Genomic DNA, 25,664 nt, shown 5'->3' with positions numbered 1-25,664 from the left:
GAAGAAGTGCTTTACTTATTCTGCTTTGTGTTTGTATTCCTGATTTGTAATTTCTTTTGTAGAGTAATTCAAGCTGTAACTACTTTGAATGGGTTGATGAAGGAGATTATGAAATTGAAGGAAGCTTACAAAGGAAGAGTGAAGAAGTTGAAGTTTGTGTTGAAAAGGTTGTATTGGATCTGAGGAAGAAGAAGGAGAAGTTGAAGAGGAAAGTAGAGCAAGAGAGAAAATACTTCAAAATGATGATGGTCTTCTTTGTATTGTCATGGGCATTTTGTGTTGAAGATAAATTGTAATTAGATTGGTAATGGTGTGATGTAGCATAAGTTTGAAGTGTTAAATTGAATAAAATATGGAAGTTCAGTGTTTTGTGTCATTTGTATCGGCATTAAGCAAAGCAATTTAACAAACAGTGCCTGGAAAGTTAATCTGCACAAGAAAAGGTGACCTGAAATGAATGATTTGACAATGAAAATTGCATACAAGTCGTTTAAGCTCGAAACTGAACTTTGAGACAAGTTTGTGTTGTGATTTGACATGTGTCTAAACTGTAAAATGAGTTAGAAACAGGTAATATTACAGATTCATAACTCCACTTCCAATTTTCATTCAAAATTTGTTGGTTTAAGAAGCATTTCTGCATATAGGACGAGATATCATTAAATGAACAGTGCTAGCAAGTTTTATACATCTTTTTAAACTTGTTAAAGCTTCCAAATAGCAGAAAAACATCATGAACCCATATTAGACCTTGCTATGGCCAATTATGAAGTAAAATACTCCATGAAAGTACCACAATCAGGTTTGAATGAATCAAAAGACCAAACACTATTAAAAATGACTGAAACATGTTTGAATGCACAAAAATAAGGCTTAGCATGACCACTACTCCAAATACAGCAAGCAATTGAAATAAGGCTTAAAATGACTAGTACTCCAAATACACCAGAAATAAGGCTTCGCAGACCGGTACTACAAAGATGTAAACCATAATGAAAATAGTTGAACAGAATGAAACCAGATGTAAACCAATTGAAACCATATTTAAACCAGAATGAATAAAACTAATTGAAAGACATTTAAAGAGCTCCCAGCTGGAATCACACCAGCAACAACTCCAAACCATTAAATACTTTAACAATAAATAGTAATTGGAGTGGTCTCTCAGCACTTTAATTAACATTGCATTAAACAATTACTAGTGGTCCAAAAAGTGGTCCCTGACTACTTTAATTAACATTGCAAACAGTGCTAGAGGACAAAAAAGTGGTCCCAAAATATTGTGCCCACTATAAATGGTCTGCCTAAGTGGGTCACATTCAGTACATTAAACCATTACAAAAAGTCACATGCCTACACTACAAATTCAATTACAACTAGCTTGAGACCCTATAATTTGTGCAGCCAGTCTTGTGGATGTTCTTCTTCCCCCTTCAGGCATCCTTGCAGCCCCTCCAATTTTGATGTTGATGCAGCCCTTGCATGTGTGACACCTCCCCTGATGGTCCAACACTTGAAGTTTGTGTTGTTGATGTTCTTCCAACTGATCTTCTAGTTGATGCAGCCCTTGCATGTGTGGCAGCTCCCCTTGTGTTCCGTGAAACGAGTAAGGTAGTTAGAATTGAGAAACTTGTAAATAATTGGACTTTTAAATAACAATAGCAGACACAATTACCTTGCTTTTCTGTCCCTTTTTACAACTTCTTACATTGTGTCCATGTTCATTACAGCTCTTACACTTCATAGCAATAGTTTTCTTGGACAACTTTGAATGACTGACATATTCATCAGCTTCTCTTCTTCTTAACTTTTTCGACCTCCTAGGAGGTGTTTTATATGTAGGTGTGTTAATGGTTGAAAATACCGTTATTTGTGATGTAATTTTGATATTAAATTCACCCTTTTTGACTTAGAAACTTGCTTGGACTCATGTTTTTTCATTAAGTTGTGTGAATAAGAGAGTTGAGGTTGAATTTGATGATTTTATGACTAATTCCCTTTGTTTTGATAGAAAATGAGTTAATACAGGAAGCAGAGACGAAGTGCTAAGGATATAGAGCTCAGAAAGGCCTAGAAAAGCACTAGATGAGGGAACCGCACGAAGCTTGGGCGACCTGCAAGAGGCTTGAGCGTGGAAAAATCGACGTCCGCCGCCCGGGCGCCCTAGGCCGCCCGGGCGTCGAACCCCCGAAGCCTGGACGAAATTGAAGGCTCAAGCCCTACGGAATTCGACGTCCACCGCCCAGGCGTCGCGCGTTGCAGATCTGGCCCAGTTTTTGCTCTGTTTTGACTATTTTGGACTGGGCCCTGTTTCTACTCTTTTCCGACTTTATTTAAAGGACCCAGGCGCTCTAGGTTTTGTATCTCTGGCTGGAGCAACACAACAGCACACTCTTCTACTATCTAAAGGCGGAGCTGGAAGCAGGAGCTTCCTCTTCTACTCTTAGGGTTTCACTATCTCATGCTTTTCCATTATTCATATAGTTTCTCCATGTCTATGGGGAACTAAACTCTATTTGTTGTTGGGGAATGATGTAACCTTGTAAACTCTCATGTATTTGAATTGATTCTTAATTTATATGCTTTTTCATTAATTATTAGGGAATTCATCTGTTTCAATGTTTACTCTATTTAATTCATTTAGTAGCATGATTTATGAATTGCATGAGTGTCGGGAGGTTCCTTACAATTCAGGTTCTTGTTGAATTCTCCCAAGGGTAATATTTCTCAAGGATGAGGGTATGAGTACTTGGTCGTCTTAAGCTCTTGATCTTCAGACTTAATTTTCTAGGAACGCTAGGAATTGCACAAACTAGGAATTAAGGCAGGCTTATTGCGTCAAGGGATGGTTCTAAGTAATTTAGTGAGTGACGTTAATATTAATGTAAAAATAAGAATTCTTATATACATGAGAGTAAACTTGGTGAAATCAAACCATAACAACATAATCATCTCATTTTATAAACAACCTCCGTTCATCTTTGTGTTACTCTACTATTGATCAATTTGCATTCATATTTAATTTTATGTCTTTACATTTGAAACCAACAATCTCATTTTATTTAAGTCTTAATTAATTAAGTTATCACACAACTGTTTAGTGTCGAGAGTCTTCAGGGATACGATACTTGGTCTTACCATTTTATATTACTTGTGTGATTTGGTACACTTGCCAATCCATCAACAATGTGGTAGTAGTGGTGTAGAGTCAAATGTAGGCCAAAGTTGTTGTCCATTGATTGAAATTATTTGAGGTGCCTAACAAGTTTGATAAGTATGTCTCTTGTAATATGGATGAACATAATCTTCTGGGTTTTAAATTGATATTGTTTGGCAGCAACAACATGTCTACAAGGTATTCCTACCAAATCCCAAAAGTAACAAGTACAACTATGATTACTTAGATCAACTACAAATTTGTCCATTGTAAACCCATGAGTCACTTCAAATTTTGCACCACTTGCCCAAACTGGAAGCCAATTCCCACTCTTTTCTACTTCCTCATCCAGCCTTTTTCTTGGTTTAGGCATAACATCACTAGGATATTTGTTTACTTTTTATCTAAGTATTGCAAAACTAGTCATAATGTATGACCTAATCCATTCCATCATAGTAATTATAGGTTTGTCTCTTGCAAGTAAAAGTCTACTATTAAATGACTCAGACAAATTATTGATCAACACATCACATCTAGGATAAGCACTAAAAGCATGTTTACACCAACATTTAGTAAGAATTGTCATTAACCAATTATAAGCATCAGTATTGACATTCTTCAACTCACCCATTTTTTCCCACTCCTTAAAGTATGTTGCCTTGGCAGCCCCATCATAAGGTCTCTAATGAGAAGCCCTATACCAAATTTCTTTTTGTAGTTGTTGTAGAAATTCCTTGCACACAGCCTGTGCTCCACCCCATTCAAAATCTCATCAAATGTTGTCATTAATCCCTGCAAAGAAAGGACAACATCCTTTAGTACATAATCAAATGAAATTAAAAAATCAACTTTAATTTGAAGTTACCTTTTGTTGATCCGAAATGAAGATCTAGCGTTGACAATCAATGCCCCCAATATCACCTAGTAGTAGTGTCAAAAACCACCTTCATTTTCAACCACAGTAAAAGCTAGTGGGAAATATTGGTCATTAGGGTCTCTTACCACTGCCACTAACAACTGACCTCCATAAGTTGTCTTCAAATGGAAACCATCTACCCCAATGAATGACCTGCAACTACCTCAGAACCCATTTTTACAACCCTCTAAACACATGTAAAATGACCCAAACTTTGGTGACAAAGTGGGTTGGGGTTGATTGACTTTAATCTTGAAGGTTACAGCCTTCATTCTTAACAATTCAGCCACATAATCATAAAGATGATCATATTGTCGTTCTCCATCACCCACTAAAGAATCCATGGCAATTTACTTTGCTCTTCTAGCTTTCCAGGGAGTTATTCCAACACTAAATGATTTTTTGATTTCATCTACGGTTTGGTTCACAGTCATGCCTCCGACATTTACAAATTTGTCTACCAATACTTATGCAATCCATTGTACACTTGCACTTTTGTTACAAAAAACACTTCCACACTTGTGACGTCCAACCAGTGTTTTCACTCTAAAAGTTTGGCTACCTCCTACCTTGCTAGCCATGATTAGAAAACCACATCCCTTTTTACAAACTGCCCTCACTCTCTTCAAATCATTCTTCACAAACTTCACTTCTTTTCCATTTAAAATGCTATGCTCCTGTAGTGCACTTTTAAAATATTTCAATGACTTAAACTTCATCCCAATTTAAATTTGAAGCTCTTGGTCATATCATTTGCTCTATATGTTGGAAACTTCCTCTTATTCTCACTCACAGCCCCATCACTATCTACATTTGAAGACAACTCATCTGAAATGTAATATTCATTTATCTCATGCTCTCCAACTTCATCGTTAATCATAAATGACCCTTCACTTTCTTGGTTTCTTCTCCTGACAGTTTTATTCTTCTTCTTCATTTTACTCCACCTATCCAAAAAAGGATTAATATTTCTTCTCTCTGCCTCCACCCTATCATTCTCCATGTCAAACCCATCATCATCATTTTCCATTATTTCCTCTTCATTGTCATCCACATTGTCCGTCACTTTGGCCTCAACCACATTGCCCTCTTCGTCTTGCTCTTACTCTTCCTCATCCTCACCCCTCTCTACATCTTCTCCCCCAATATTCCCCTCTTCCTCTTCGTAATCCATTAGGACGTCTTCTACTTCCACATTCCCCTCCACCCCACCAACATAAACATCTTCTTCATCCACTATGTCATCTTCTTCACCAACAAATGCATGTTCTTGATCCAAGTAACCATCTTCTTCATCCACATTAGCATGTTCTTCAACAACATAACCATGTTGTTCATCCACAATAACCTCTTCTTCGTCACCCATGTTTATCTCTTCCTCCATCTCTGATGAGTGCATATTTATGCCCACATTTATGCTTTAAAATTCAAATTTTTGATGGGATAATTGTGCTTAAATGGTTGATTTTAAGTGAATTTGTGATGATTGGAATTATTGGCTTTGGAAAATAGAGAGACGTAAAAAGTGAGTTTTAATGCATAAATTATTCTTGGATTTTCTAATGTTTATTTGTGCAGCTGAGAATATAAGTTTTATTGGTCCAAATGGCAATTCAAGGCCCAAAGTCAGATTTTATTTGGAAAATTCAGAAGGGGCTAAAGTGCAGATAGAGGAAATTTCAGGGTATTTGTGCAATTTTGGAAAGTCAGAAAATCTAAAAGATAAAATTCAGTTGTTGAATTTAATTTGGGAATATCAACAGAAAATATCTTCCAAATAATTTTATCATTATCTAAATCTTTTAGTTATTTGGAAGATATAGGATATAAGATAATTAAGTTAATATCTATCAAATATTCTTTAAAACTGATTTAATCTAATGAATATTTGAAAGATATAATATATCAACAGAAAATATCTTATCAACAAACTATTCAGAGTCCAAGCCCAATCAAGCCCTATTTAAAGAGACCCAGAGGACTTCACTTGAGACATTCATTCTCTCATACTCCTCTCACTTTTCTTTCATCTTGTATTCAACTCCATTCATGGAGAGCTAAGCATCTAGGGCTATTCTGCTGTAATTTCATGACGGATTCTGAGGTTACGTTCAGTTAATGCAATTGTTTACTTTGGTTATTGATTTAAGTTGTTCTCTCTATGTCTTTCATCTCTCTATCTTGTTAAAAGCAAAGATTTTTGCATCATAATATGTTTGAATCTACATGCATATTGATTATATGAGTTTTAGGGTTTCTAGGTTTAAATTGAGAATCTACTTTGATTTAATTTAGGAACTTTCATATGATTAAATGGTTTTTACTATCAATTGAGAATGTACTTTGGTTGGTAGTAATAATTTCAACTATAATCAATTGAGAATTTACTTTGATTGATTAACTTTTAACTTGGTTAGGAGATTTAAGAATAGACATGATTAAACACAATAGAATTTGATTGAGAATGTACTTTGGTTGAATTTATTGTGAATAATCTAGAAAGGTTTTGCATTTGATTGAGAATTTACTTTGGTTAAATGCATGATCGCCCTCAAATTAATTAAGAATGTACTTTAATTAATTTGAAACTTAAACAATAATCAATTGAACAATTATCCGTGAATAACCGATGATGAATCTATCTTGGAAAAACAGTGGAATTAGCCTATTTAATCATAACTGTTTTTAAGTTTATTATTTGTTCTTTAAACATTCTCCAAACATCATTTTTATTCATAAGCATTGCATAGCATAAGAGTCAGATATTCAAAAGCAATTCCGTGTTCGTTGGGAGACGACTCAGGGTTACTTTAGCCCTATCTACCTTCTTGAATACTACTTGGCAATACTGAAGTTGCCTTGAAAAGTAGTATTAATTTGATAGCTTCAACGACAGCCTATCAATCTCCTTTATCTATACTTCATGTGCCTCTTCAACTGGCTCACTAGGTTAGACATGTTGGGCATATATTTCGACCTCATTGTTATTTGCCTCTGCATAGTTAGCCAACAACATTACTTCGCTATCATCACTGAGTATTCTCAGGTTGTTCATGGCCTTTTGTTTCGACCCCTTCCACCATAACTTGAACTCTCCATCATACTTGAATTCTTTAACAAATCCCACTACTTCAAAGTAAGACCACCTGTCGGGATCAATTCCTTTTATAACATGTATTTCTCCTCCACATATTCTAGTACCTTATTCTTCATGAACTTCCCCATGTGATGCAGAGAGATGTCAAAAACCATTGCTAATCCTACATGGTAAAATGAAAAATTTACACACACAATGCACAACAAACACTACAGCCACAGTAAACCAAAAGTATATAATTACCTTCTTCGATGGAACACCAACCCTAATCGCGAAAGTAAATAATCACCAAGCACTCGAGCCATAACAATCGCGAAAGCAAATCGATGGAACGAACACGAACCCTAATAGTGATTTACCTTCTAGATAGTTACTAATGTTAACTATAAGAACCCCAATTCTCATTCGCGTAAATAAATCCCAAATTCACTGAGTATTAAGAACCCTAATTTCTTTCACAGCCTCACCACTGAACACATGTCATCAAACATGCAATCACACATGACAAAAGTTAGGAAGGAAATATGTTGTCACGTGGCCAGACATTGGCCACCTTAGCTTCTTTTTAACGTCGTTGAAAATTTAAGGTTTCCTAAAGGAAGGACGAAAATGTTGCTTAGTTTGAAAGAGAGACTAAAAACAAATTCGCTTGATAATTTAGGGACTAAAAACATATTTAACCCAAAATTTAATTATTTAGTTAAATAATTGAACTTTTACGACTTCGTAAAAAACTTAAATAAATCTACTTATAATCTGCATTATAATCAAATGCATCAATATGCATTCATGTTTATTTTTCTAAACTTAATCCCTCAACTAAAATCAACAACACAATACTCATTCGCAACATCCAACCCTTTTTTTTCTAGTATTTTTGAAAATCAATCAAAAATAATGAAAGGATACAAAATGGAGAAATTAGAAAAAAGAGAGGAAGCGAAAATAAATTGTAATGGTTTCATCTTACATCCAACAAGGACCTTCAACAGTGATAAGCCTTCAACAATGATAGGATCTTCGACGACAAAAGAACCTTCGATGAAAACTCTCAATTTTTGCAACGATGGTAATTGAAAAGAAAATAGGATGGATATGACACAATTAAACAGAAATGTAAAATTAAAGACCATTCAAGTTCAAAAAATTAACTATAAGTATAAATATAAAAGGTTCAATTTTTTAAACTAAACTAAAAATAATATAATTTAATTTTTGGTAAAAATAATTAAACTTTTTTAATATAATATAATATAGATAATTCATAGTTGAGTACGATTAAGTTAATTATGACCAATTTTATAATCCATGTGTAGGCTACCCAAAGCAAATTAGTATTTATTTGCACTTAAAAGAGTGGCTTAGATTGGTGACCATCATGGTAGAGTGAAAACAAGTGGAGAATGATAGATATTTCATCAAATTAAGAACGTACAATCTCTCATTTGTGTGCTAAGAATATTTGTTATCCTTCTATCGAGGATTAAAAGGTGCAAGTGTTAAAAATCCAAAGGATGAAGAAATAATAAAAAATAAAATAATTTAGAATTGATTAAGGCAAACTCGTCTAATTTTTTTTGTTTTACTCATCTAATCAATGTATTCCTAGACTTATATAATCATTTTTGTTATACTCGTTTAATCAATGAATGAAATGATTTTCTAATATTTTTTGTTCTACTCATCTAATTAGTGTATGGACAATCTCATTTGTTGCGTATTGTTAGACTCGTGTAATTTTTATGTTATATTTGTGTGATCACTGTATGAAAAGACTTGTCTGATGTATATTATTAGATCATTTATTCAACACATTGACAAACTCATCTAATATGTATTGTTAGACTTGTATAATAAATATATAGATATACTCGTATAACGAGTAAGACTAGACTCATCTAATCAGTATATATTTAGACTCGTGTAATATGTATTGTCAGACTCATTAAATTAGTGATTCAAAAAACTCATTTAATGTGTATTAATAGATTCGTTTAATTCGTGTATGAATAGACTAGTCTAATGTATACTACTAGACTTGTCTAATCAATGTATAAACATACTTGTTTAGTGTATGTTGTTACACTCGTTTAATTAATGTATGGACAAATTCAACTGATCAATGTATGTATAGACTCGTTTAATATGTATTGCAAGACTTGTTTAATCAGTGAATGAATATACTTGACTAATGTGTATTAATAGACTTATATAATTTATGTATGGATAAACTTGTGCAATGTATATTATCAAGTTCGTTTTATTAGTGCATGAACAGATTTGTCTAATGTTTGTTCTTATACTCGTCTAATTAGTGCATGGACAGACTCATCTAATGGTATTCCTAGACTCATTTAATCATTGTGTGAAATAATTCGTCCAATGTCTTTTGCTAAACTTGTCTAGTGAATACATGGATAAAGTCATCTAATGTATATTGGTAAATTTGTTTAATTAGTGTATGAACCAACTCGTTCAATATTTTTTATTATACTCCTGTATTTAGTGTATACTTAGACTCGTTTAATCAATGTATGGAATAACTCGTTTAATATTTTTTTGTTATCCTCATATAATTAGTGTATGGATATACTTGTTCATAGTGCACTGCTACAAACGTCTAATAGTTTTTGCTATATTTTTCTAATCAGTGTGTAGACTCGTCTAATGTGTATATTGTTAGACTCATTTAATGTTTTTTGCTATATGTTGATAGGGGGAGCTTTATACACATATATCTATGTTTTTGATGATGAACAAAAGAAATGTTTCATGGTTTCTTGCACAACAAATGGCATAACAATTACTTTATCATTACTGTGTTTGTGCTTGAAATGCTTGATACATGTATTCATTGTATGTGAATGAATCATTAGTTTAAACATATTGCACATTGCATTTCTAGTAGAAATAATTGATTAGACAATGTATATAATTTCTTAAATTTCTCCATATTTCAATACATAACAAGGGCAAAATAGTTGTGTAGTAATTGATTACATTAGTTGTATAATCGATTAAAATATGTTGTTATGCCAACATATGTTTGTTGAGTGCAATGATATGTTTGAAATGGAAATTGATTTCAAATTTTGCTTAAGTATGGAACATAACCAATTACATAACCAAATCTTGTGAAAATCATTTTCATTTAAAGTCTTAACTATCTATAATGGTCATATTAATTGCTTTTTGGCTTGTATGATTTACATAATCGATTGCATGCTTTGTTTAATCTGTTAAATTCTAAACAAATGTAAAATTGTTAAAGCAGAAGGAAAAGCTTAACAAATTACATTAATTACGTAATCGATTAAAGTGTGTCAAGATTTGAAAATCCTATATATAAATGTCTTGCGTGATGTTTCAATACATTTCTATGAACTTTCAAATTTATGACTAACTTGTTGATTGAGTTTTGATTGCATGAGCATCTAAGAACGTCTTGGAGAATCAATATCACAATTTGGGTTAAATCATCAAGATTCTTGTAAGAAAGTTAAGCTAAAAGAGTTCTGATCATATCTGCATTGTTGGCGTATTCCTTGAAGATCAGTTTCTACATTTGCAATCAAGTGGATTGTGTTCCTGTGCAGGATAGTCAGGAGGAAAGAATCGTGGTGTTCTTCATTGAGAGTAGGGAATGCTCTAAGGTCCTCAAAGAGTTGGGATTGCTTTTTGGTTTGGTAAGATTTTGAGTGTGTTCACATCTTGTACTGCAAGTGATATTGAATGGGGAAGGAAAGTGCAATTAGAGGGGATATCTTTGTATTCTTGCTTGTATACTCTATCATTATAGTGAAAGCCCTTCAAATAAGGTTGTTGAAGGGAAACTGGATGTAGGCTTGGTCGAACCAGATATATTGTTGTGTTGATCTTTCTATCCTTTCCATTTTATTGTTGATTCATATACTTGTTTTATTAATTTCAAGAAAACTCAAAGATTTTACAAAGCATTTTGAAAGAAAATTCTTTTAAGTAAATCCAATTCACCCCGTCTTGACTTGAGACATAAGGCATCACTTTTCTAACACTATATTTGTTTAGTGGGTGATGTTAGATACGTCTAATCAATGTACATCAAATATATATTTCTAGACTCATATAATGACAATATAAATATATTAATAATACGTTAGTTGTTACTTTTTGTTTAAATCTTACTAAAATCTTACGTTTTATATTTTTAGGTGGAAAACATTGTTGGAAAGTGAAATCAAAGAATATATATAAAAAATTTATAATATTAAGTAGTTTGATTTTTCATACACACACAAAGAAACACACTTACAAACATAGACACACACATATACAGACACACATAAACACAAACACACACACACATAGATACCGACAAACACACTTAGACATATAAACTAACATAAACACACACAAACAAACACACACACAATCACAACACATACAAAAAAATACAGAAGGACACACACACAAACAAACACACACATTGACAGACACACACAAACACATACATAGACATACACACACAAACATACATACACAAACACAAACAGACAAACACATACCCATATACACATAAACACAAACCTACACACATAAAGAGAGAGAGAGAGAGACATAAATAAACACACACAAAGAAACACACACACATACACAAACACACAAACAAAAACACAGACATACACAAACACACACAAAGACTCACACCCAGACACACACAAACACAAACACACAAACAAAACACATACAAACAAAGATAGAAAAATAGACGCGCACACACATAAACAAACACGTACACACACAAACATAAACACAAAGACACACATAGACACAAACACACACAAAAATAGACACATACAAACATAGACACACAGACACACACCCAAACATAGTCACCGATACACACAAACACACAGAGAGACAGAAAATAAGAATATCTATTTTTCTAAAGTTAATTTTATGAAATGACTAACTAAATAAAAGTTATAAAAGAATAAAATTAATGATGAAATTAATAGTATGGAATTAAGTGTAAGCAATTTGTATTATTGGTAAATATATATTACTTTTTAAAATATTATTATTTTAAAAATTAAAGTAAAATATATTTATCTAAACTTAATTTTATTAAATGACCAAATATTTAAAAACTATAAAAGGATAAAAATTAGAATGAAAAGTAGTATAAAAATATATTTTCGTTTTTAAGACAAATCAATTTAAAAACAAAACAAAATGATAAAATAGTAAAATAACTAGAATAATTTCTGTATTCATGTGAAACTAAATATATATATATATATATATATATATATATATATATATATATATATATATATATATATATATATATAAATTAATAAATAAAGTGCTTAAAAAATTAACTTTTTGAACAGTTATGAAAAATTTAATGTAAATAATAAAGTAAATTTCCTAACATTTTTTTTAATAATAGATTATGATAAAGTATAATTAATTATGTAATTTATTTATAAAAAAAATTATAAATAATCTTATTTTTATAAATAAATTACATAATTTATTATAATATATAAAAGGAACAATGTTAAAAAATTTATTTTATTACTCTTATTTTGAAAATTCTGTCTTGAAATTATTCTCAAATACATTTCAAATGTTTCGGGAAATTATATTTTGAAACTTATATTATGAAAATTTAATTTTGAAAATGTTGTTCTGAAAAAGTTCCAGAATATGTAATTTATAAGTCATTATGAAAGTTTGAGGGATACAGAAAGAAATTATAGGGATGCAAGAAGTAAAAGTCTGGAATAGTTGGCCTATTTAACTTGAGCCTAACACTTTTAGAAGCTATCACAATTTATTTTTAAAAAGTATATTTTTTAAAATATCCTTAGAAGTGAAAATGTGTTCAACTTGGTCTTATCATTAAATGTGCCTACTGAACATCTCGTCCGCCTTAAAATATTTATTCAGTTAACAAATATCTTCTTCAATTTTATATTCCTCTTTCATAAACTGTCAGATTTTTAAGTTTATCCAATTAATCCTTAAACTGCATATTTTATTCAACCAAGGTGAAAATTTGAAATTTTTACAATAGATCTTAAAGTTGTATATATAGATTTAACTATATATTTTACCAAATAATTCATTTGATTATATAACTACGAAACTAATTACTCTATATGATTATATAACTTTTGGATTAATTTACGAGTGGTTACAAGGTAAGACAATAATAAAATTCTCTTCTATTCAAATCAAACAGTTTTGTTCATTACTCTCTACACAGACAAACAAAGCTTTTCAATCACTTACTGACCATGTTGTGTATTAAAAATGTTTGGCATTTTAATTTCTTATAAGTTATATATCGATACCCTCTTTCCAGTTTTCAATCAAGCACATTCAAATCAACCAAACATAAGGTACATAAACAACTCATTGCAGATGGAAAAAAAAAATTATCTGTCACTGTAGTGTATTTATCCATGATGACATATGAACTTTTCTTACCATACCAACATACATGCAATTCAATGGCTCAGCATAATGATTGTCTGTTAATTTATTCAAGAATTATACACAAAGCACTTTGGTTTTTAATTCTTTGGAAAAGAATGCTTGCATAACACTGCTGTTGGAAGAAGTCACTCTCATGATTGTTGAATTTTGTCAGTTCCTTGGTTCTTGAAATGAACTATGAGAAATTCCAAGGAGTTCTGCAGCACTGCATGCCAAAGGGATAACATAAGGATGGCTCATCTACACTAGTGGAGTTAACTTCATCCATTATTTTGGTGAGGACTTCACCTCTCTCTCCCCACAATCAGTGAATAAACAATAGGGAAAGGTAAACCAAGTGATATACTTATTATCGCTTTCATATGGTAAAAATGTCAACTACTCAAATTTGATGAAACTTTTTTGCTCTTATTGGTTAGAACTATAAAAGCCTTAACAAGCTCCTCTTTGATCATAAATAGAACAGAGGCTGCAAAAACACTCTGCACTATCTTTGTGCTCATCCCCTTATAGAAGCCAGTTATTCCTTCATAACGGATCATTTTAAGTACAGCATCAAAAGTACCTGCATTTATAGCTTTAGAAATAGGAAGACATACTTTGACAAAATGGAACAGTTTTGTTTTCTTTCTTGTTATGATTGTTGATGATAGTAAGTGAAAGGCTTAAAGATAAAGAAGTGCTAAATTAAAATGAAGAAAAAGCGGTTTATATCACAGGCATGTATCCAAAGAAATCAAAGTCCTAAGACTAGAAGCAAGAACAAAACAAAGTCTATAAAAAATTAATCCGGATTTCATAAATTGATTTTTGTAGGATTGAGTTAAAGTCAAACTCAAAATATAAGAATTTTCCAAGAATCTGTATACTCTCTATGACTCTTGACTACAACTTAAAATTGATCAAAGATCACTAATTAGGTGGATCTCAAGTGTTGTTAGCACTCCTCTTAAGTAAAATAACAAATAGCACACTTTTTGTTACGTGCCTGACCACGTAACCTTGCTTCACACAATGAACGGAACAGTACACAAGTGAATAAAACCTCTTTATTAATGAAATTCTGGAATTAACGAACAAAACCAATGACTGGGAGCAGGTTCTCCTTCAGCCACACGAGAGCATAACCTCTCTTACAATAAACTCAATAATCAAAAGTCCCCCCTAACCCTAGGTGCCTCTCCTAATTAATACTAATTACGCCTTCCAGAAAAGGTAAGGAATAATCATAATTGCCAATTTATTATAATTAAACTTAATTGCCTATTTAATGTAATTATCTGGAAAGAATAAATCTGTCCTTATTAACTCTATTTATTACTGTCTTAATTACAGTAATAATCTGCCTATCCATCCGCTGGCCAGCTATTCATTATGGACGCTCGTCCTCGCCCCTCGCAGGGACGCTCGTCCTCTCGTCCATGTTAGGACGTTCGTCCACATTCTGCTCGTCCCCGCTCGTCCTCGCCCCTTGCTCTGAACGTTCGTCCATGTTGGGGCGTCCGTCCTCGCCCCTCATCACCCTCCTGTATCTCTTCCTCTCATACACTCGCCAGGCCCTAACATTACCCACCCCCTGAAGATCAACCTTGTCCCCAAGGTTGAAGTCAGGATATTGGTCGTGGATGGTAAGGGCATCTTCCCATGTAGCCTCGTCAGGTCCTCCCCCTTCCCATTCGACCAAGACTTCCTGCCGTGCGTCCTCCCCCTGGTGTACTTGCCTGTTATCCAACACTCTGGCCGGTCGTGGAGACGGTTCTTCCACCTCCAAATCTTTGGGTAACTCTGGCTCGACCGGGTGGTCCCCTACTGCCTTCTTTAATTGGGACACATGGAACACGGGATGTATTCGGGCGGTCTCTGGTAATTGCAGCTTAAATGCGACTGCCCCTACCTGCTGAATGACCAAGAAGGGACCAAAGTAGCGAGCGGCCAATTTAGACTGCACCATGGACGACATCGTCGTTTGACGGTGAGGTCTAATCTTCAGATAGACCCAATCTCCCACTCTTACTTGGGACGGTCTTCTTGCCTTATCTGCCTGCCTTACCATCAACTCCTGCGCCCTGGCGAGATGGAACTTTAGCTGGCGGAGGGCTTCATCTCTCGTCTGTAATTCCTGACTGACGGACTCCACTAAGGTCTCTCCGGGGACGAACCTATGCAGGGAGGGTGGCGGTCTCCCGTAGACAGTTTCGAATGGCGTACATTTGGCTGATTCCTGATAGCTGGTGTTGTACCAATATTCCGCCCATGGTATCACAGTGCTCCAGCCCTTGGGCTGCTCTGAACAGAAACATCTAAGATACCCTTCCAGGACCCTGTTGAGAACCTCCGTCTGTCCATCCGTCTCCGGATGATAGGCTGTGCTCATCTTCAGTCGAGTGCCTTGTAACTTGAACAGCTCCTTCCAAAAGTTACTTAAGAACAGTGGATCCCTGTCACTTACGATCGAGAGTGGTACCCCATGTAAGCGGACAACCTCTTTCACGAAGATTTCGGCTATAGTGCGAGCGGAATATGGGTGTTTTAGGGGTATGAAGTGTCCGTACTTGCTGAGCCGATCCACCACCACTAAGACAGCATCATATCCTCTTGACTTGGGTAGTTTGACAATAAAATCCATACTTATCTCCTCCCAGATGGCGTTGGGAATGGGTAACGGCTGCAGCAGTCCTTGCGGAGATGAGGTTAGATATTTATGCTGCTGACAAACTAGACAGTGGGCCACGAAGTCGGTCACTGCTTTCTTCATTCCCACCCAGTAAAGTGATTGTGCCACCTTGCGGTACGTCCGGTAAACCCCTGAATGGCCTCCTGTATGAGTGGAATGAAATTCTGCTATCAGCTTGGGCACCCAGGCCGAACGAGCGGACAGCACGAGCCTCCCTTTATAGTGCAAACGCTCGTTCTCCAGCGTGTACGAGGGGTGGGAGTTGGGGTCCTTCTTTAAGTCCTCAATCACCTTCCGTAGCTCCTCATCCGCCTCAACTTCTTCCAAAATCTCTCTGAAATCTTGCCAATATGGCCGAGCCACCACCCTTAACTCCTTCTCGTCTCGCAGCTCATCCTCATCCTTGCGTGATAGGGCGTCAGCCACCTTGTTGGTCACCCCGGATTTGTACACGATCTCAAAGTCGTATCCCAGGAGCTTGGCCAGCCAATTCTGCTGATTTTGTGTGGTAATGCGTTGCTCCAAAAGGTACTTCAAACTCCTCTGATCCGTGTGAACCACAAATCGTTGCCCCAGTAGGTACGGCCTCCAATGTTGTATGGCCAAAACCAGCGCCATGAGTTCCTTCTCATAGATAGACTTCCCTAACGTTCCCTCCGACAGCGCTTTGCTAAAGAAGGCTATGGGCTGCCTCCCTTGCATGAGTACCGCTCCTATCCCCCTCCCGGATGCGTCACACTCAATGTGGAACGGCTGATTAAAATCCGGAAGAATCAATACTGGTGCTGTCGTTATGGCCTTCTTCAACTTAAGCATGGCGCCCTCTGCTTGTTCCGTCCATGCGAACTGCCCTTTCTTGAGGAGGTCGGTCAAAGGCCGGGCAATCTTCCCATAGTCCTTAACGAACCTCCTGTAGTAGCCGGTCAGCCCTAGGAAACCCCTCAAGGCCTTTACTGTCTTCGGTTTCTCCCACTCCAACACTGCCCGCACCTTGTCCTCGTCCATCTCCACCCCCTTCTCTGATATCCGATGGCCTAGATACCCTATTTGAGTCCGGCCGAATTCGCACTTCTTCCGGTTGGCGACCCAGCTATGTGTCACCAGTTCCCTTAGCACCGTCGCCACCTGTTCCAAATGCTCGTCCCAAGTGCGGCTATACACCAGTATATCATCAAAAAATACTAGTACGAACTTCCTCAGGTAAGGCTGTAATAGTTGGTTCATGGCACTCTGAAAAGTGGCTGGCGCGTTGGTGAGGCCGAACGGCATTACCATGAATTCGTAGTGGCCCTGGTGCGTCCGGAAAGCAGTCTTCTCTATGTCACCGGCTCCCATTCGTATTTGATGATAGCCTGACTTTAAATCCACCTTCGAAAAGTACTTGGCTCCCCTCAGTTCGTCCAACAACTCCTCTATCAAGGGAATAGGGAATTTGTCAGGCACGGTGGCTCGGTTGAGGGCCCTGTAGTCCACGCAAAACCGCCAGCTGCCATCCTTCTTTTTCACCAAAATTACAGGGCTTGAATATGGGCTGGTGCTTGACCTTATGACGCCTGCCGCCAGCATTTCCGCCACCTGTTTCTCAATCTCCCCCTTCATTACATGGGGATATCTGTATGGCCTTACGTTTACGGGGTCCGTGCCTTCCTTCAAGGGAATTCGATGAACCATTCCTCTATCAGGGGGTAGTCCCTCCGGCTCGTGAAACACTTCCGCGTATCGCTCCAGGATTCGCTGCATGTCGAGCGTCTGCGCCGGAGTCAGTTCTGGACCGAACGTTTCTTTTTCCGGAACGTACGGTTTGGGTCCCTTCTCCTTCTCGGTCTCCCCAAGCTCCCACACCAATGACCATATCTCAACTTCCGTCATTTTAAGCAAGGCTGACGGTTCTACCAACCTCCTAGTTAGCGTTGGATCTCCCTTGATAATCACCCTGCTCCCTGCTTGTACGTACGCCATGGTTAGCTGCCTCCAGTTAATGACTACCTCGCCCAGCTTAGCCAACCATTCGACCCCCAGTATCACATCCACTCCGCCCAAGTCGAACAAGTGAAAACGTTCGTTAATCACCACATCCCCTACTTGGACCGTTACTGACTCACAACACCCTCGCGTCTCCTTCCTCCGCCCATCCCCCAAACTCACCCGGTAGGATGGTGTATCCACCACGGGTAAGGCTAGGTCTTCTACCAGCTCCCTGCTTATGAAGTTGTGGCTGGCGCCACTGTCAATTAGGATCAGAACCTGCTGCGTCCCTATCTGGCCGTGCAGCTTCATCGTTTGGGGCTGGGTGAGCCCTCCGGCTGAGAAAGCAGACAGCTCCAGTTGTCCGCATTCTACCTCTTCCTCCTCTTCCCCTCCTGGTTCCTCTTCTTCGGCCAAGATCAGCGTCCTAAGCCCTCTTTCAGGGCATCGGTGGCCTGGACCGAACGGTCCATCGCATCGGAAACACTTCCCCTCCTCCCTGCGCTTGACGTACTCTGCGTACGGTAAATCCCGTACGTTCCTGCCTTGAGCGTTAGAGAACGTACGCTCATTCCCCCTCCTGGGGCCTCCTTCAACGTTCGTTCGGTTCTGGTTGTTGCGGCTAGGGTCCACCCTTGCCACGGACCCGCTCGTCTTTCCCCACGACTGCCCTTTGTTGCTGATTCCTCCACTTCCCCGCGTCCCTGTTTGGAACGCCTCTACGTCCCTGGCTAGTCTCATGACATCCATAAAGTCCTTCGGATCTAGCAACCTGAGTTGGTTACGAATCCCCTCTTGTAGGCCGGCCATGAAATACCCCAATAACTGTGCCTCGGGTATGTGTTCTGCTTGACTCACCAACACCTCGAATTCTTGGATGTAGTCTCCCACGGGACCCGTCTGTCTACATGCTGCCAGTCTCTCAAAAACCGTTCCTTGATTTCGGCCCCCAAACCGCACCACTAATGCCTCCTTTAACCCGGCCCATGACCGGTTGCTGGCCTTCTCCCTCCAAAACCTGAACCAGTGTCCTGCTATTCCTTCCATGCTGATGTACGCCAGCCGCAACTTCTCGTCCTCGGGCACCCCTTGGAGTTCGAAGAATTTGTCCGCCCTATAAATCCAGTTCATAGGTTCGCTGCCTTCGAATACGGGCAATTCAACCTTCTTCCTCCAATAAGGTTGGTCTTCCCGGTGTCCCCCTCCTAGTCCTCCTCCAGCTCTCTCATCCTCGTCATTCCTTCTTCCATGTACTGACCCCTGGCTACTATCCAGGTGTCCCTCCTCCCGTCGACCTCGCTCGCCTAGTATCCTTACTAGTTCCTGGACCGCTGATTCCAGCCCGCCCATGGAGATTTCTAGGGTCTCTATCCTCCCGTCCATGGCAGTCATTTTCCCCTCCATCACGCTCTCCCTCCTTTAATATGATCCGGCAGGTCAGACCAATTTGTTACGTGCCTGACCACGTAACCTTGCTTCACACAATGAACGGAACAGTACACAAGTGAATAAAACCTCTTTATTAATGAAATTCTGGAATTAACGAACAAAACCAATGACTGGGAGCAGGTTCTCCTTCAGCCACACGAGAGCATAACCTCTCTTACAATAAACTCAATAATCAAAAGTCCCCCCTAACCCTAGGTGCCTCTCCTAATTAATACTAATTACGCCTTCCAGAAAAGGTAAGGAATAATCATAATTGCCAATTTATTATAATTAAACTTAATTGCCTATTTAATGTAATTATCTGGAAAGAATAAATCTGTCCTTATTAACTCTATTTATTACTGTCTTAATTACAGTAATAATCTGCCTATCCATCCGCTGGCCAGCTATTCATTATGGACGCTCGTCCTCGCCCCTCGCAGGGACGCTCGTCCTCTCGTCCATGTTAGGACGTTCGTCCACATTCTGCTCGTCCCCGCTCGTCCTCGCCCCTTGCTCTGAACGTTCGTCCATGTTGGGGCGTCCGTCCTCGCCCCTCATCACCCTCCTGTATCTCTTCCTCTCATACACTCGCCAGGCCCTAACACTTTTTCTTCCCTTTTATTCCTCTTTTTGTGTACTGGGAATATAAACCACTTTGAACAGCAGCTAATGAAGTTTCAGTCACAATGTTAATGATTCCATAGCTTTAATATTTAACAAATAGCAGAAAATCAATGAACATTGATCGCTTCAACCAGATATTGGTAAGAATGAGGTTAAAACAAAAGAAAAATATATTCACAACATCCAAAGGCAAATCAAGATATAGCTCATCTATCTAAAAGCAAACCTGAGTATCTTAAGGATTTATTTCCACCAATCTCCTGTTTTGCTTGAAGCCTTGACTGTGTACAAAGAAACATGTAGTGGTATTAATCATCACGCACATACAAGAGTGTTATAATGCAAGTGTATTTAAGACATGATGAGACTCTGCAGAAAGCTGCAAAAGAATCAAACTCTTTGCTGTACCAAGACTTGAAGAGAAAGAAAACTATGGTTTCATTTCCTGGAATGTTATTTAATACAATAGTGGACCAATGATTTTGTAGGATATATACTTTGAAGTGGATCATAAGCACGCCCTATACTAATGATCACTTCATGAGGTTTTATCTTAATAATAAATAAGTGAGGAAAAAAATGAAGGAACTATTGGTGGATTTACCTTCACAACTAGTAATGGATATGTTGTCACAGTGGCTCCAAGCTTAGCTATTGCTCCCACCAAAAAGACCTTTTTGAAGGATAGGACGATGCTTATTTACTAATATTCGAAGCATGGAAAGATATATATATATATATATATAAACTCGCATGAAACAACTCAAAATGTTCTTCTGCAACATGTTTTCCACTTATTTCATTACCTCCAAAGCGGATATACTTGTATTCCCTTGCTTCTTAGCGGCACGTTTTGCCCTTAGATGCTTTAATGAGCTTTCATAAATCATAAACTGAATCGATGGATTACATACCTGAAATGAAAATTCTCAAAGATACGGAGATTATACAAATATTACACATAAACTTGGTGCATATTAAAAACAAGTGATGAGGCTGACCATAATAAGGGCAGGGAAGACACCCTTCCAAAATCCTACTGTACCCGCTTCATTGTAGACTTCTTTAGCCTTTTAACCAAAACAACGATTCATATCAGAATGAACAGAAGCGAAAGTGATAATTTAGCTGGGAATATGCAAATCTTAGGTAGAGTTGTATTCTTTATATTGCCAACCAGGACAACCCTTTGAATAATCCATGCCTTTTGTTTTTAACAATATAACATATAAACACTTCAACAAGAAGATCGTGATAGTAATTGCAGGAAGACCCAACCCCTTTTTGTTTCTGACAAAGTGGAGCATGGAGAATGTCAAACGACAGATAATTTTTCCTGATATAAAAAAACTAAAATTTCTAAAGATTTGGAAAAATAAAACTCGATTGGTGTTGTTATAATTCAAATTTATGGTTTGAACAGTTATCCAGTCATTAAGAGCTGTAAAAATAACAAGAACAAGAACAAGAAGAAAAATCACACTCAATCCCTGACCAATGTAAAGAATAAACAGTAGTCAGCGAAGGAAAATGAAATAAGAGACCTACTGCATGTATAGTTCCAAATGGTCGAGGTTTTATAGAATTCAGTTCATCCAATTTATCTTGCAATGTGGAATCTGCTATGGCGCTTTCAGAAGCAGCCTTCCTTAAAGCTTCTTTCTTTTCCTCCATAATTTTCCTTTCTGCTTGAGTATGAGTCTAGAATCAAAATATAAAATGTCACACATCATTGACACTAGACCAAAATCATGGATGCATGGTTTGAGTGTAGCAACAGGGCAATCAAATAGTATCCAGCTTTAAGCATTCAAAGTCTGTGGATTCTAACTCTTTGGCTTTAAGCCACATCCCGGCACTTTCATGTGAAAATTATTGAACTTTTTGTTAGACGTAACACAACTTTTAGACACAAGATACATAGATTACACGACACCATTTGACTCAGTTAAAGGTTAAGGGTATGTTCAGAGAAACTTGTTCATAAAATTTTTAGAAGAGAAAATAAGAAGAAAAAATAAAATTAAGATATCTATAAACTAAAATTAACTTAACATACATAATGTCTCACTGTAAGTGACCGTATTTATAAAATAGAAAAGAAAAAGATCTAATGAAAAGCAACCAGAATTTTGTTTGACAACCTATAATCATATAAAACAGTCCAGGAAGAAAATAAAAGCATCTGAAAGCACCTGCATCCGAGTCACTAAAACCCATATTGGATTTGTCAGCAACACATTCAAGGACCTGAAAAATAAGAGAATTCCAACAAGAATATCAAGCAAAGAGAGAGAAGTTGGGTTTAGTATCACCAACACAACACAAACATGTTTATCCTGAAATGCAACATTCAAATAAAATTTGTATGATGGAATAGTCACCCAGCAATTGCAGCCACAACAAGCCAACCAAACATCCCAACAGTACCATCTCCACGCCCTTTCACTTTCCGTGCAGCTGCAATCGCCACTGCCTTGTTCTTGAAAACTTGATAGAAATAGTAGTAAATGCCCTGAAAACAGAAAAATAAGCATTAGATAACTACCCCACAACTCACTGAGTAGTCATGTTACTTTGTTTTTGGTTTAATGGTTTCCCACACCACATGTATCCTCCTTCAGATGTAATATTTTCCAAGACACAGTCAAACATTAAGTTTGAGCACCACTTTCAATAAATATTTGAATCTTAATTCATGAGGTTATTGGAGACTAGCCCCTTTCGCTAGACACAATCTCATTTACCACACACCGTGTCTTGGGGCTTGAATTTTGCGTCTTATAACAGGCGAATACTATATAATAAGCATAAGCTATTATCTGTAGAGAGGTGTTAAAAATGTACCTCATGTGTGAAATGCATTAAATAAGTGAAACCAACAAAATTATACCTCATGCCTTAAGCCTTGAATTTTGCATCTTATAAGAGGTGAATAATGAATAACGAACAAAAGCAATTATAGTGTAGAAGAGTGCTAGCTAGCAACCTATTCAAAGTTGTTTCTAAGACAATCTTCTTTACTGGTCAAATTTTATTGAAAACAACAAATTCATGACTGAAGTTCATTACATAAGAAGTGAAACCAGCACACTTATGTAATTTCATAAAATGTTGAATCAATAATAAGTAGAGATTTCGCAAGGGTGTATTGCTAGGATTTGCCATGTGGGGTATGGTCGAAAACTGAGAACCTGAGAAGCAGCAGTTCCAAGAAGAGAAGGCTTGAGGCCACTGTAGAGTCCACCCCAACCCTCAGTTCTAATGACCTGAAAAAGGGTCACAAATATAATGAATATACCATCATAAAATAAAGCAATCAAATGAGAAAAAAGAGAAAAATTTGAACCTGAAAGATCTGAAGAAGAGTGCCAGGAGCAGTGGTTGTGTTAGAGGGCAAACTTTGCTTGTTCCTCTTGAGTGTTCTCTCAGTTTGCTGACGCGTGTTTACCTGAAAATTTTCAAGGGAGTTGGTCGCAAGGCCAAAGAGAGAAGCATATAGAGAAAGAGAGAGTACCGTTTGAAGAGGATAAGTGATGATTTGAGCAATGATTCCACCACCTGCACCAGCCAATCCATTTGCAATTGCGTTTGATTCTGACATGGTTGTTGCAACTCTTGTTCAATTATTTCTTTTCTTCTGCCTTAAATCTTAATTCTTTTAGCTTCACTTAACATACTTGTTCCAAAGAGAAGATATCAGGAATAGTTGGACATGCCAATACTTTGACTTCACCCGGAAAAGTCTGTTAGTAAACGCTTTATCATTACTTAGTTACTCTGATAAATTAAAACAAAGTTTCTACTAATGGACTTCTAAAAAGTAGAAAGTGAGGTTTAATTAGAATTTTTGTAATTTTTTATTACGGAGATTTTTTGTTTTTTTTTTTTTTAAATTATGTGATGATAGAGCGGAGTTTTATTGAAAAAACAGATAATAATACCACCTGTTGTGTTATGTATAAGACATACAGGTAATTTTTTTTTTGTCTTAGTTATAAAAATCTGAATAATTTTAAATATATTAATTATTATATTTCTTTATCGAATTTTTTTTTACCCTGATGTTTATTAACTAAATGTTATTTTTCTTAACAAAAATGAATATATTTATTAGTTAAAAATTTTAAAGAACAAATAGATCACACAATTCTATAAAACTTTTTGGATAAAATTTTATCGAAAGAAATAAATTTGTTAATAAATTTGAATTATCAAATAAATTTATTAATTAATTTTAAAATTTAATTTTCTTTACCGAAAAAAATTATCAAATGAAAAAATTTATCAATAATTCACTCACCAATTTTGATAAAATTTATTTATATTTAAAATTTTAAAATTCATTGATAAAAATCTTAAAATATTTATTATTAAAAATTAGATTAATAATTTTAATTATGCATTCTTAATTATCAATTATTGATATTTTATTAAAATTTTTATTTTTAAGTTAATTAATTAATTTATTTATTTATTTTAACTAAAGGAAAATATTTATCATAAATTGTTTTTTTAAACTATATTATTTTTATTATTAATTATTGATAATTTTTTTACTCATTTAATTTTTGGGTTAGTTAATTAATTAATTTATTTAAATTTTATTAATAAAAATAATTTTAATGTATAGAAAAACATTTATTTCAGATTTCTCTTTCCATGGTATGATATTTTCTCAACATTAATTATTGATATTCTATTACTCTTTTAATTTTTTTTAATAATTAATTAATTCATTATTTTTGGTTTATTGACAAAAATAACTTTAATTATTCGAAAACATTTATTTCAAATTTTATTTCTATAGTATAAGATTATTTCACAAATAATTATTAATATTTTATTATTCTTTTAATTCTTCTGCTAACTAATCAATTAATTCATTTAAGTTTTATTTGTAAAAGTAATTTTAATTATAGAAAAATATTTATCATAAATTTCTTTTTTTTATACTATATAAATTTTTTTTACCATTATATATTGATATTTTTTTACTCTTTTAAATTTTAGGTTAATTTATTTATTTAAATTTTATTGATAAAAATCATTTTAGTCATATGAAAATATTTATCCTAATTGTTTTTATAGTATAATATTTTCTCACCATTAATTATCTAGAAATAATTTTCAATCAACATATTATATTATTATTAAACATAATGGATTTCTTAGGAATTGAATTTTTTTTATAAATGTATAATTGATTATTACCTTAAATAATCATTTATTTTTTGTAAAAAATAATTTTGACTAACACAATTTATTTTTTTTAACATAGTTGATTATATAGTTAATAACGTATTATGAT

General features: G+C 35.6%; 1 protein-coding gene and 1 pseudogene across 2 annotated transcripts; both read right to left on the bottom strand.

The window, feature by feature from the left end:
* Nucleotides 1–4,090: 4,090 nt before the first annotated feature.
* LOC148197915 (uncharacterized) lies at nucleotides 4,091–5,457 on the bottom strand (annotated as a pseudogene).
* An 8,128-nt stretch (nucleotides 5,458–13,585) lies between these two features.
* On the bottom strand, nucleotides 13,586–24,092 carry LOC124830769 (peroxisomal nicotinamide adenine dinucleotide carrier-like). Of its 2 annotated transcripts, none has more exons than XM_088115441.1 (11): nucleotides 23,871–24,092; nucleotides 23,703–23,804; nucleotides 23,548–23,622; nucleotides 22,738–22,868; nucleotides 22,549–22,603; nucleotides 21,902–22,054; nucleotides 21,355–21,423; nucleotides 21,160–21,267; nucleotides 20,958–21,026; nucleotides 20,580–20,634; nucleotides 13,586–13,864 (listed from the first exon to the last, which is right to left on the bottom strand). In XM_088115441.1, exons 1-11 carry the CDS (start codon nucleotides 23,955–23,957, stop codon nucleotides 13,791–13,793), a joined length of 978 nt encoding a protein of 325 aa, XP_087971567.1. In that variant the 5' UTR covers nucleotides 23,958–24,092; the 3' UTR covers nucleotides 13,586–13,790. The 2 variants fall into 2 exon arrangements, with proteins under 2 accessions (XP_087971567.1, XP_047160530.1); XM_047304574.2 differs by having other exon boundaries at nucleotides 13,586–14,224; nucleotides 23,871–24,091.
* Nucleotides 24,093–25,664: the final 1,572 nt, after the last annotated feature.

This window comes from Vigna umbellata, chromosome 5 (genome assembly GCF_029865625.1).
Source record: "Vigna umbellata cultivar VRB3 chromosome 5, Vumbellata_1.0, whole genome shotgun sequence".
NCBI classification, from domain to species: Eukaryota; Viridiplantae; Streptophyta; class Magnoliopsida; order Fabales; family Fabaceae; genus Vigna; species Vigna umbellata.
The sequence above is the reverse complement of the archived record's forward strand: the minus strand, read 5'-3'. Positions and strand labels throughout refer to the sequence as shown.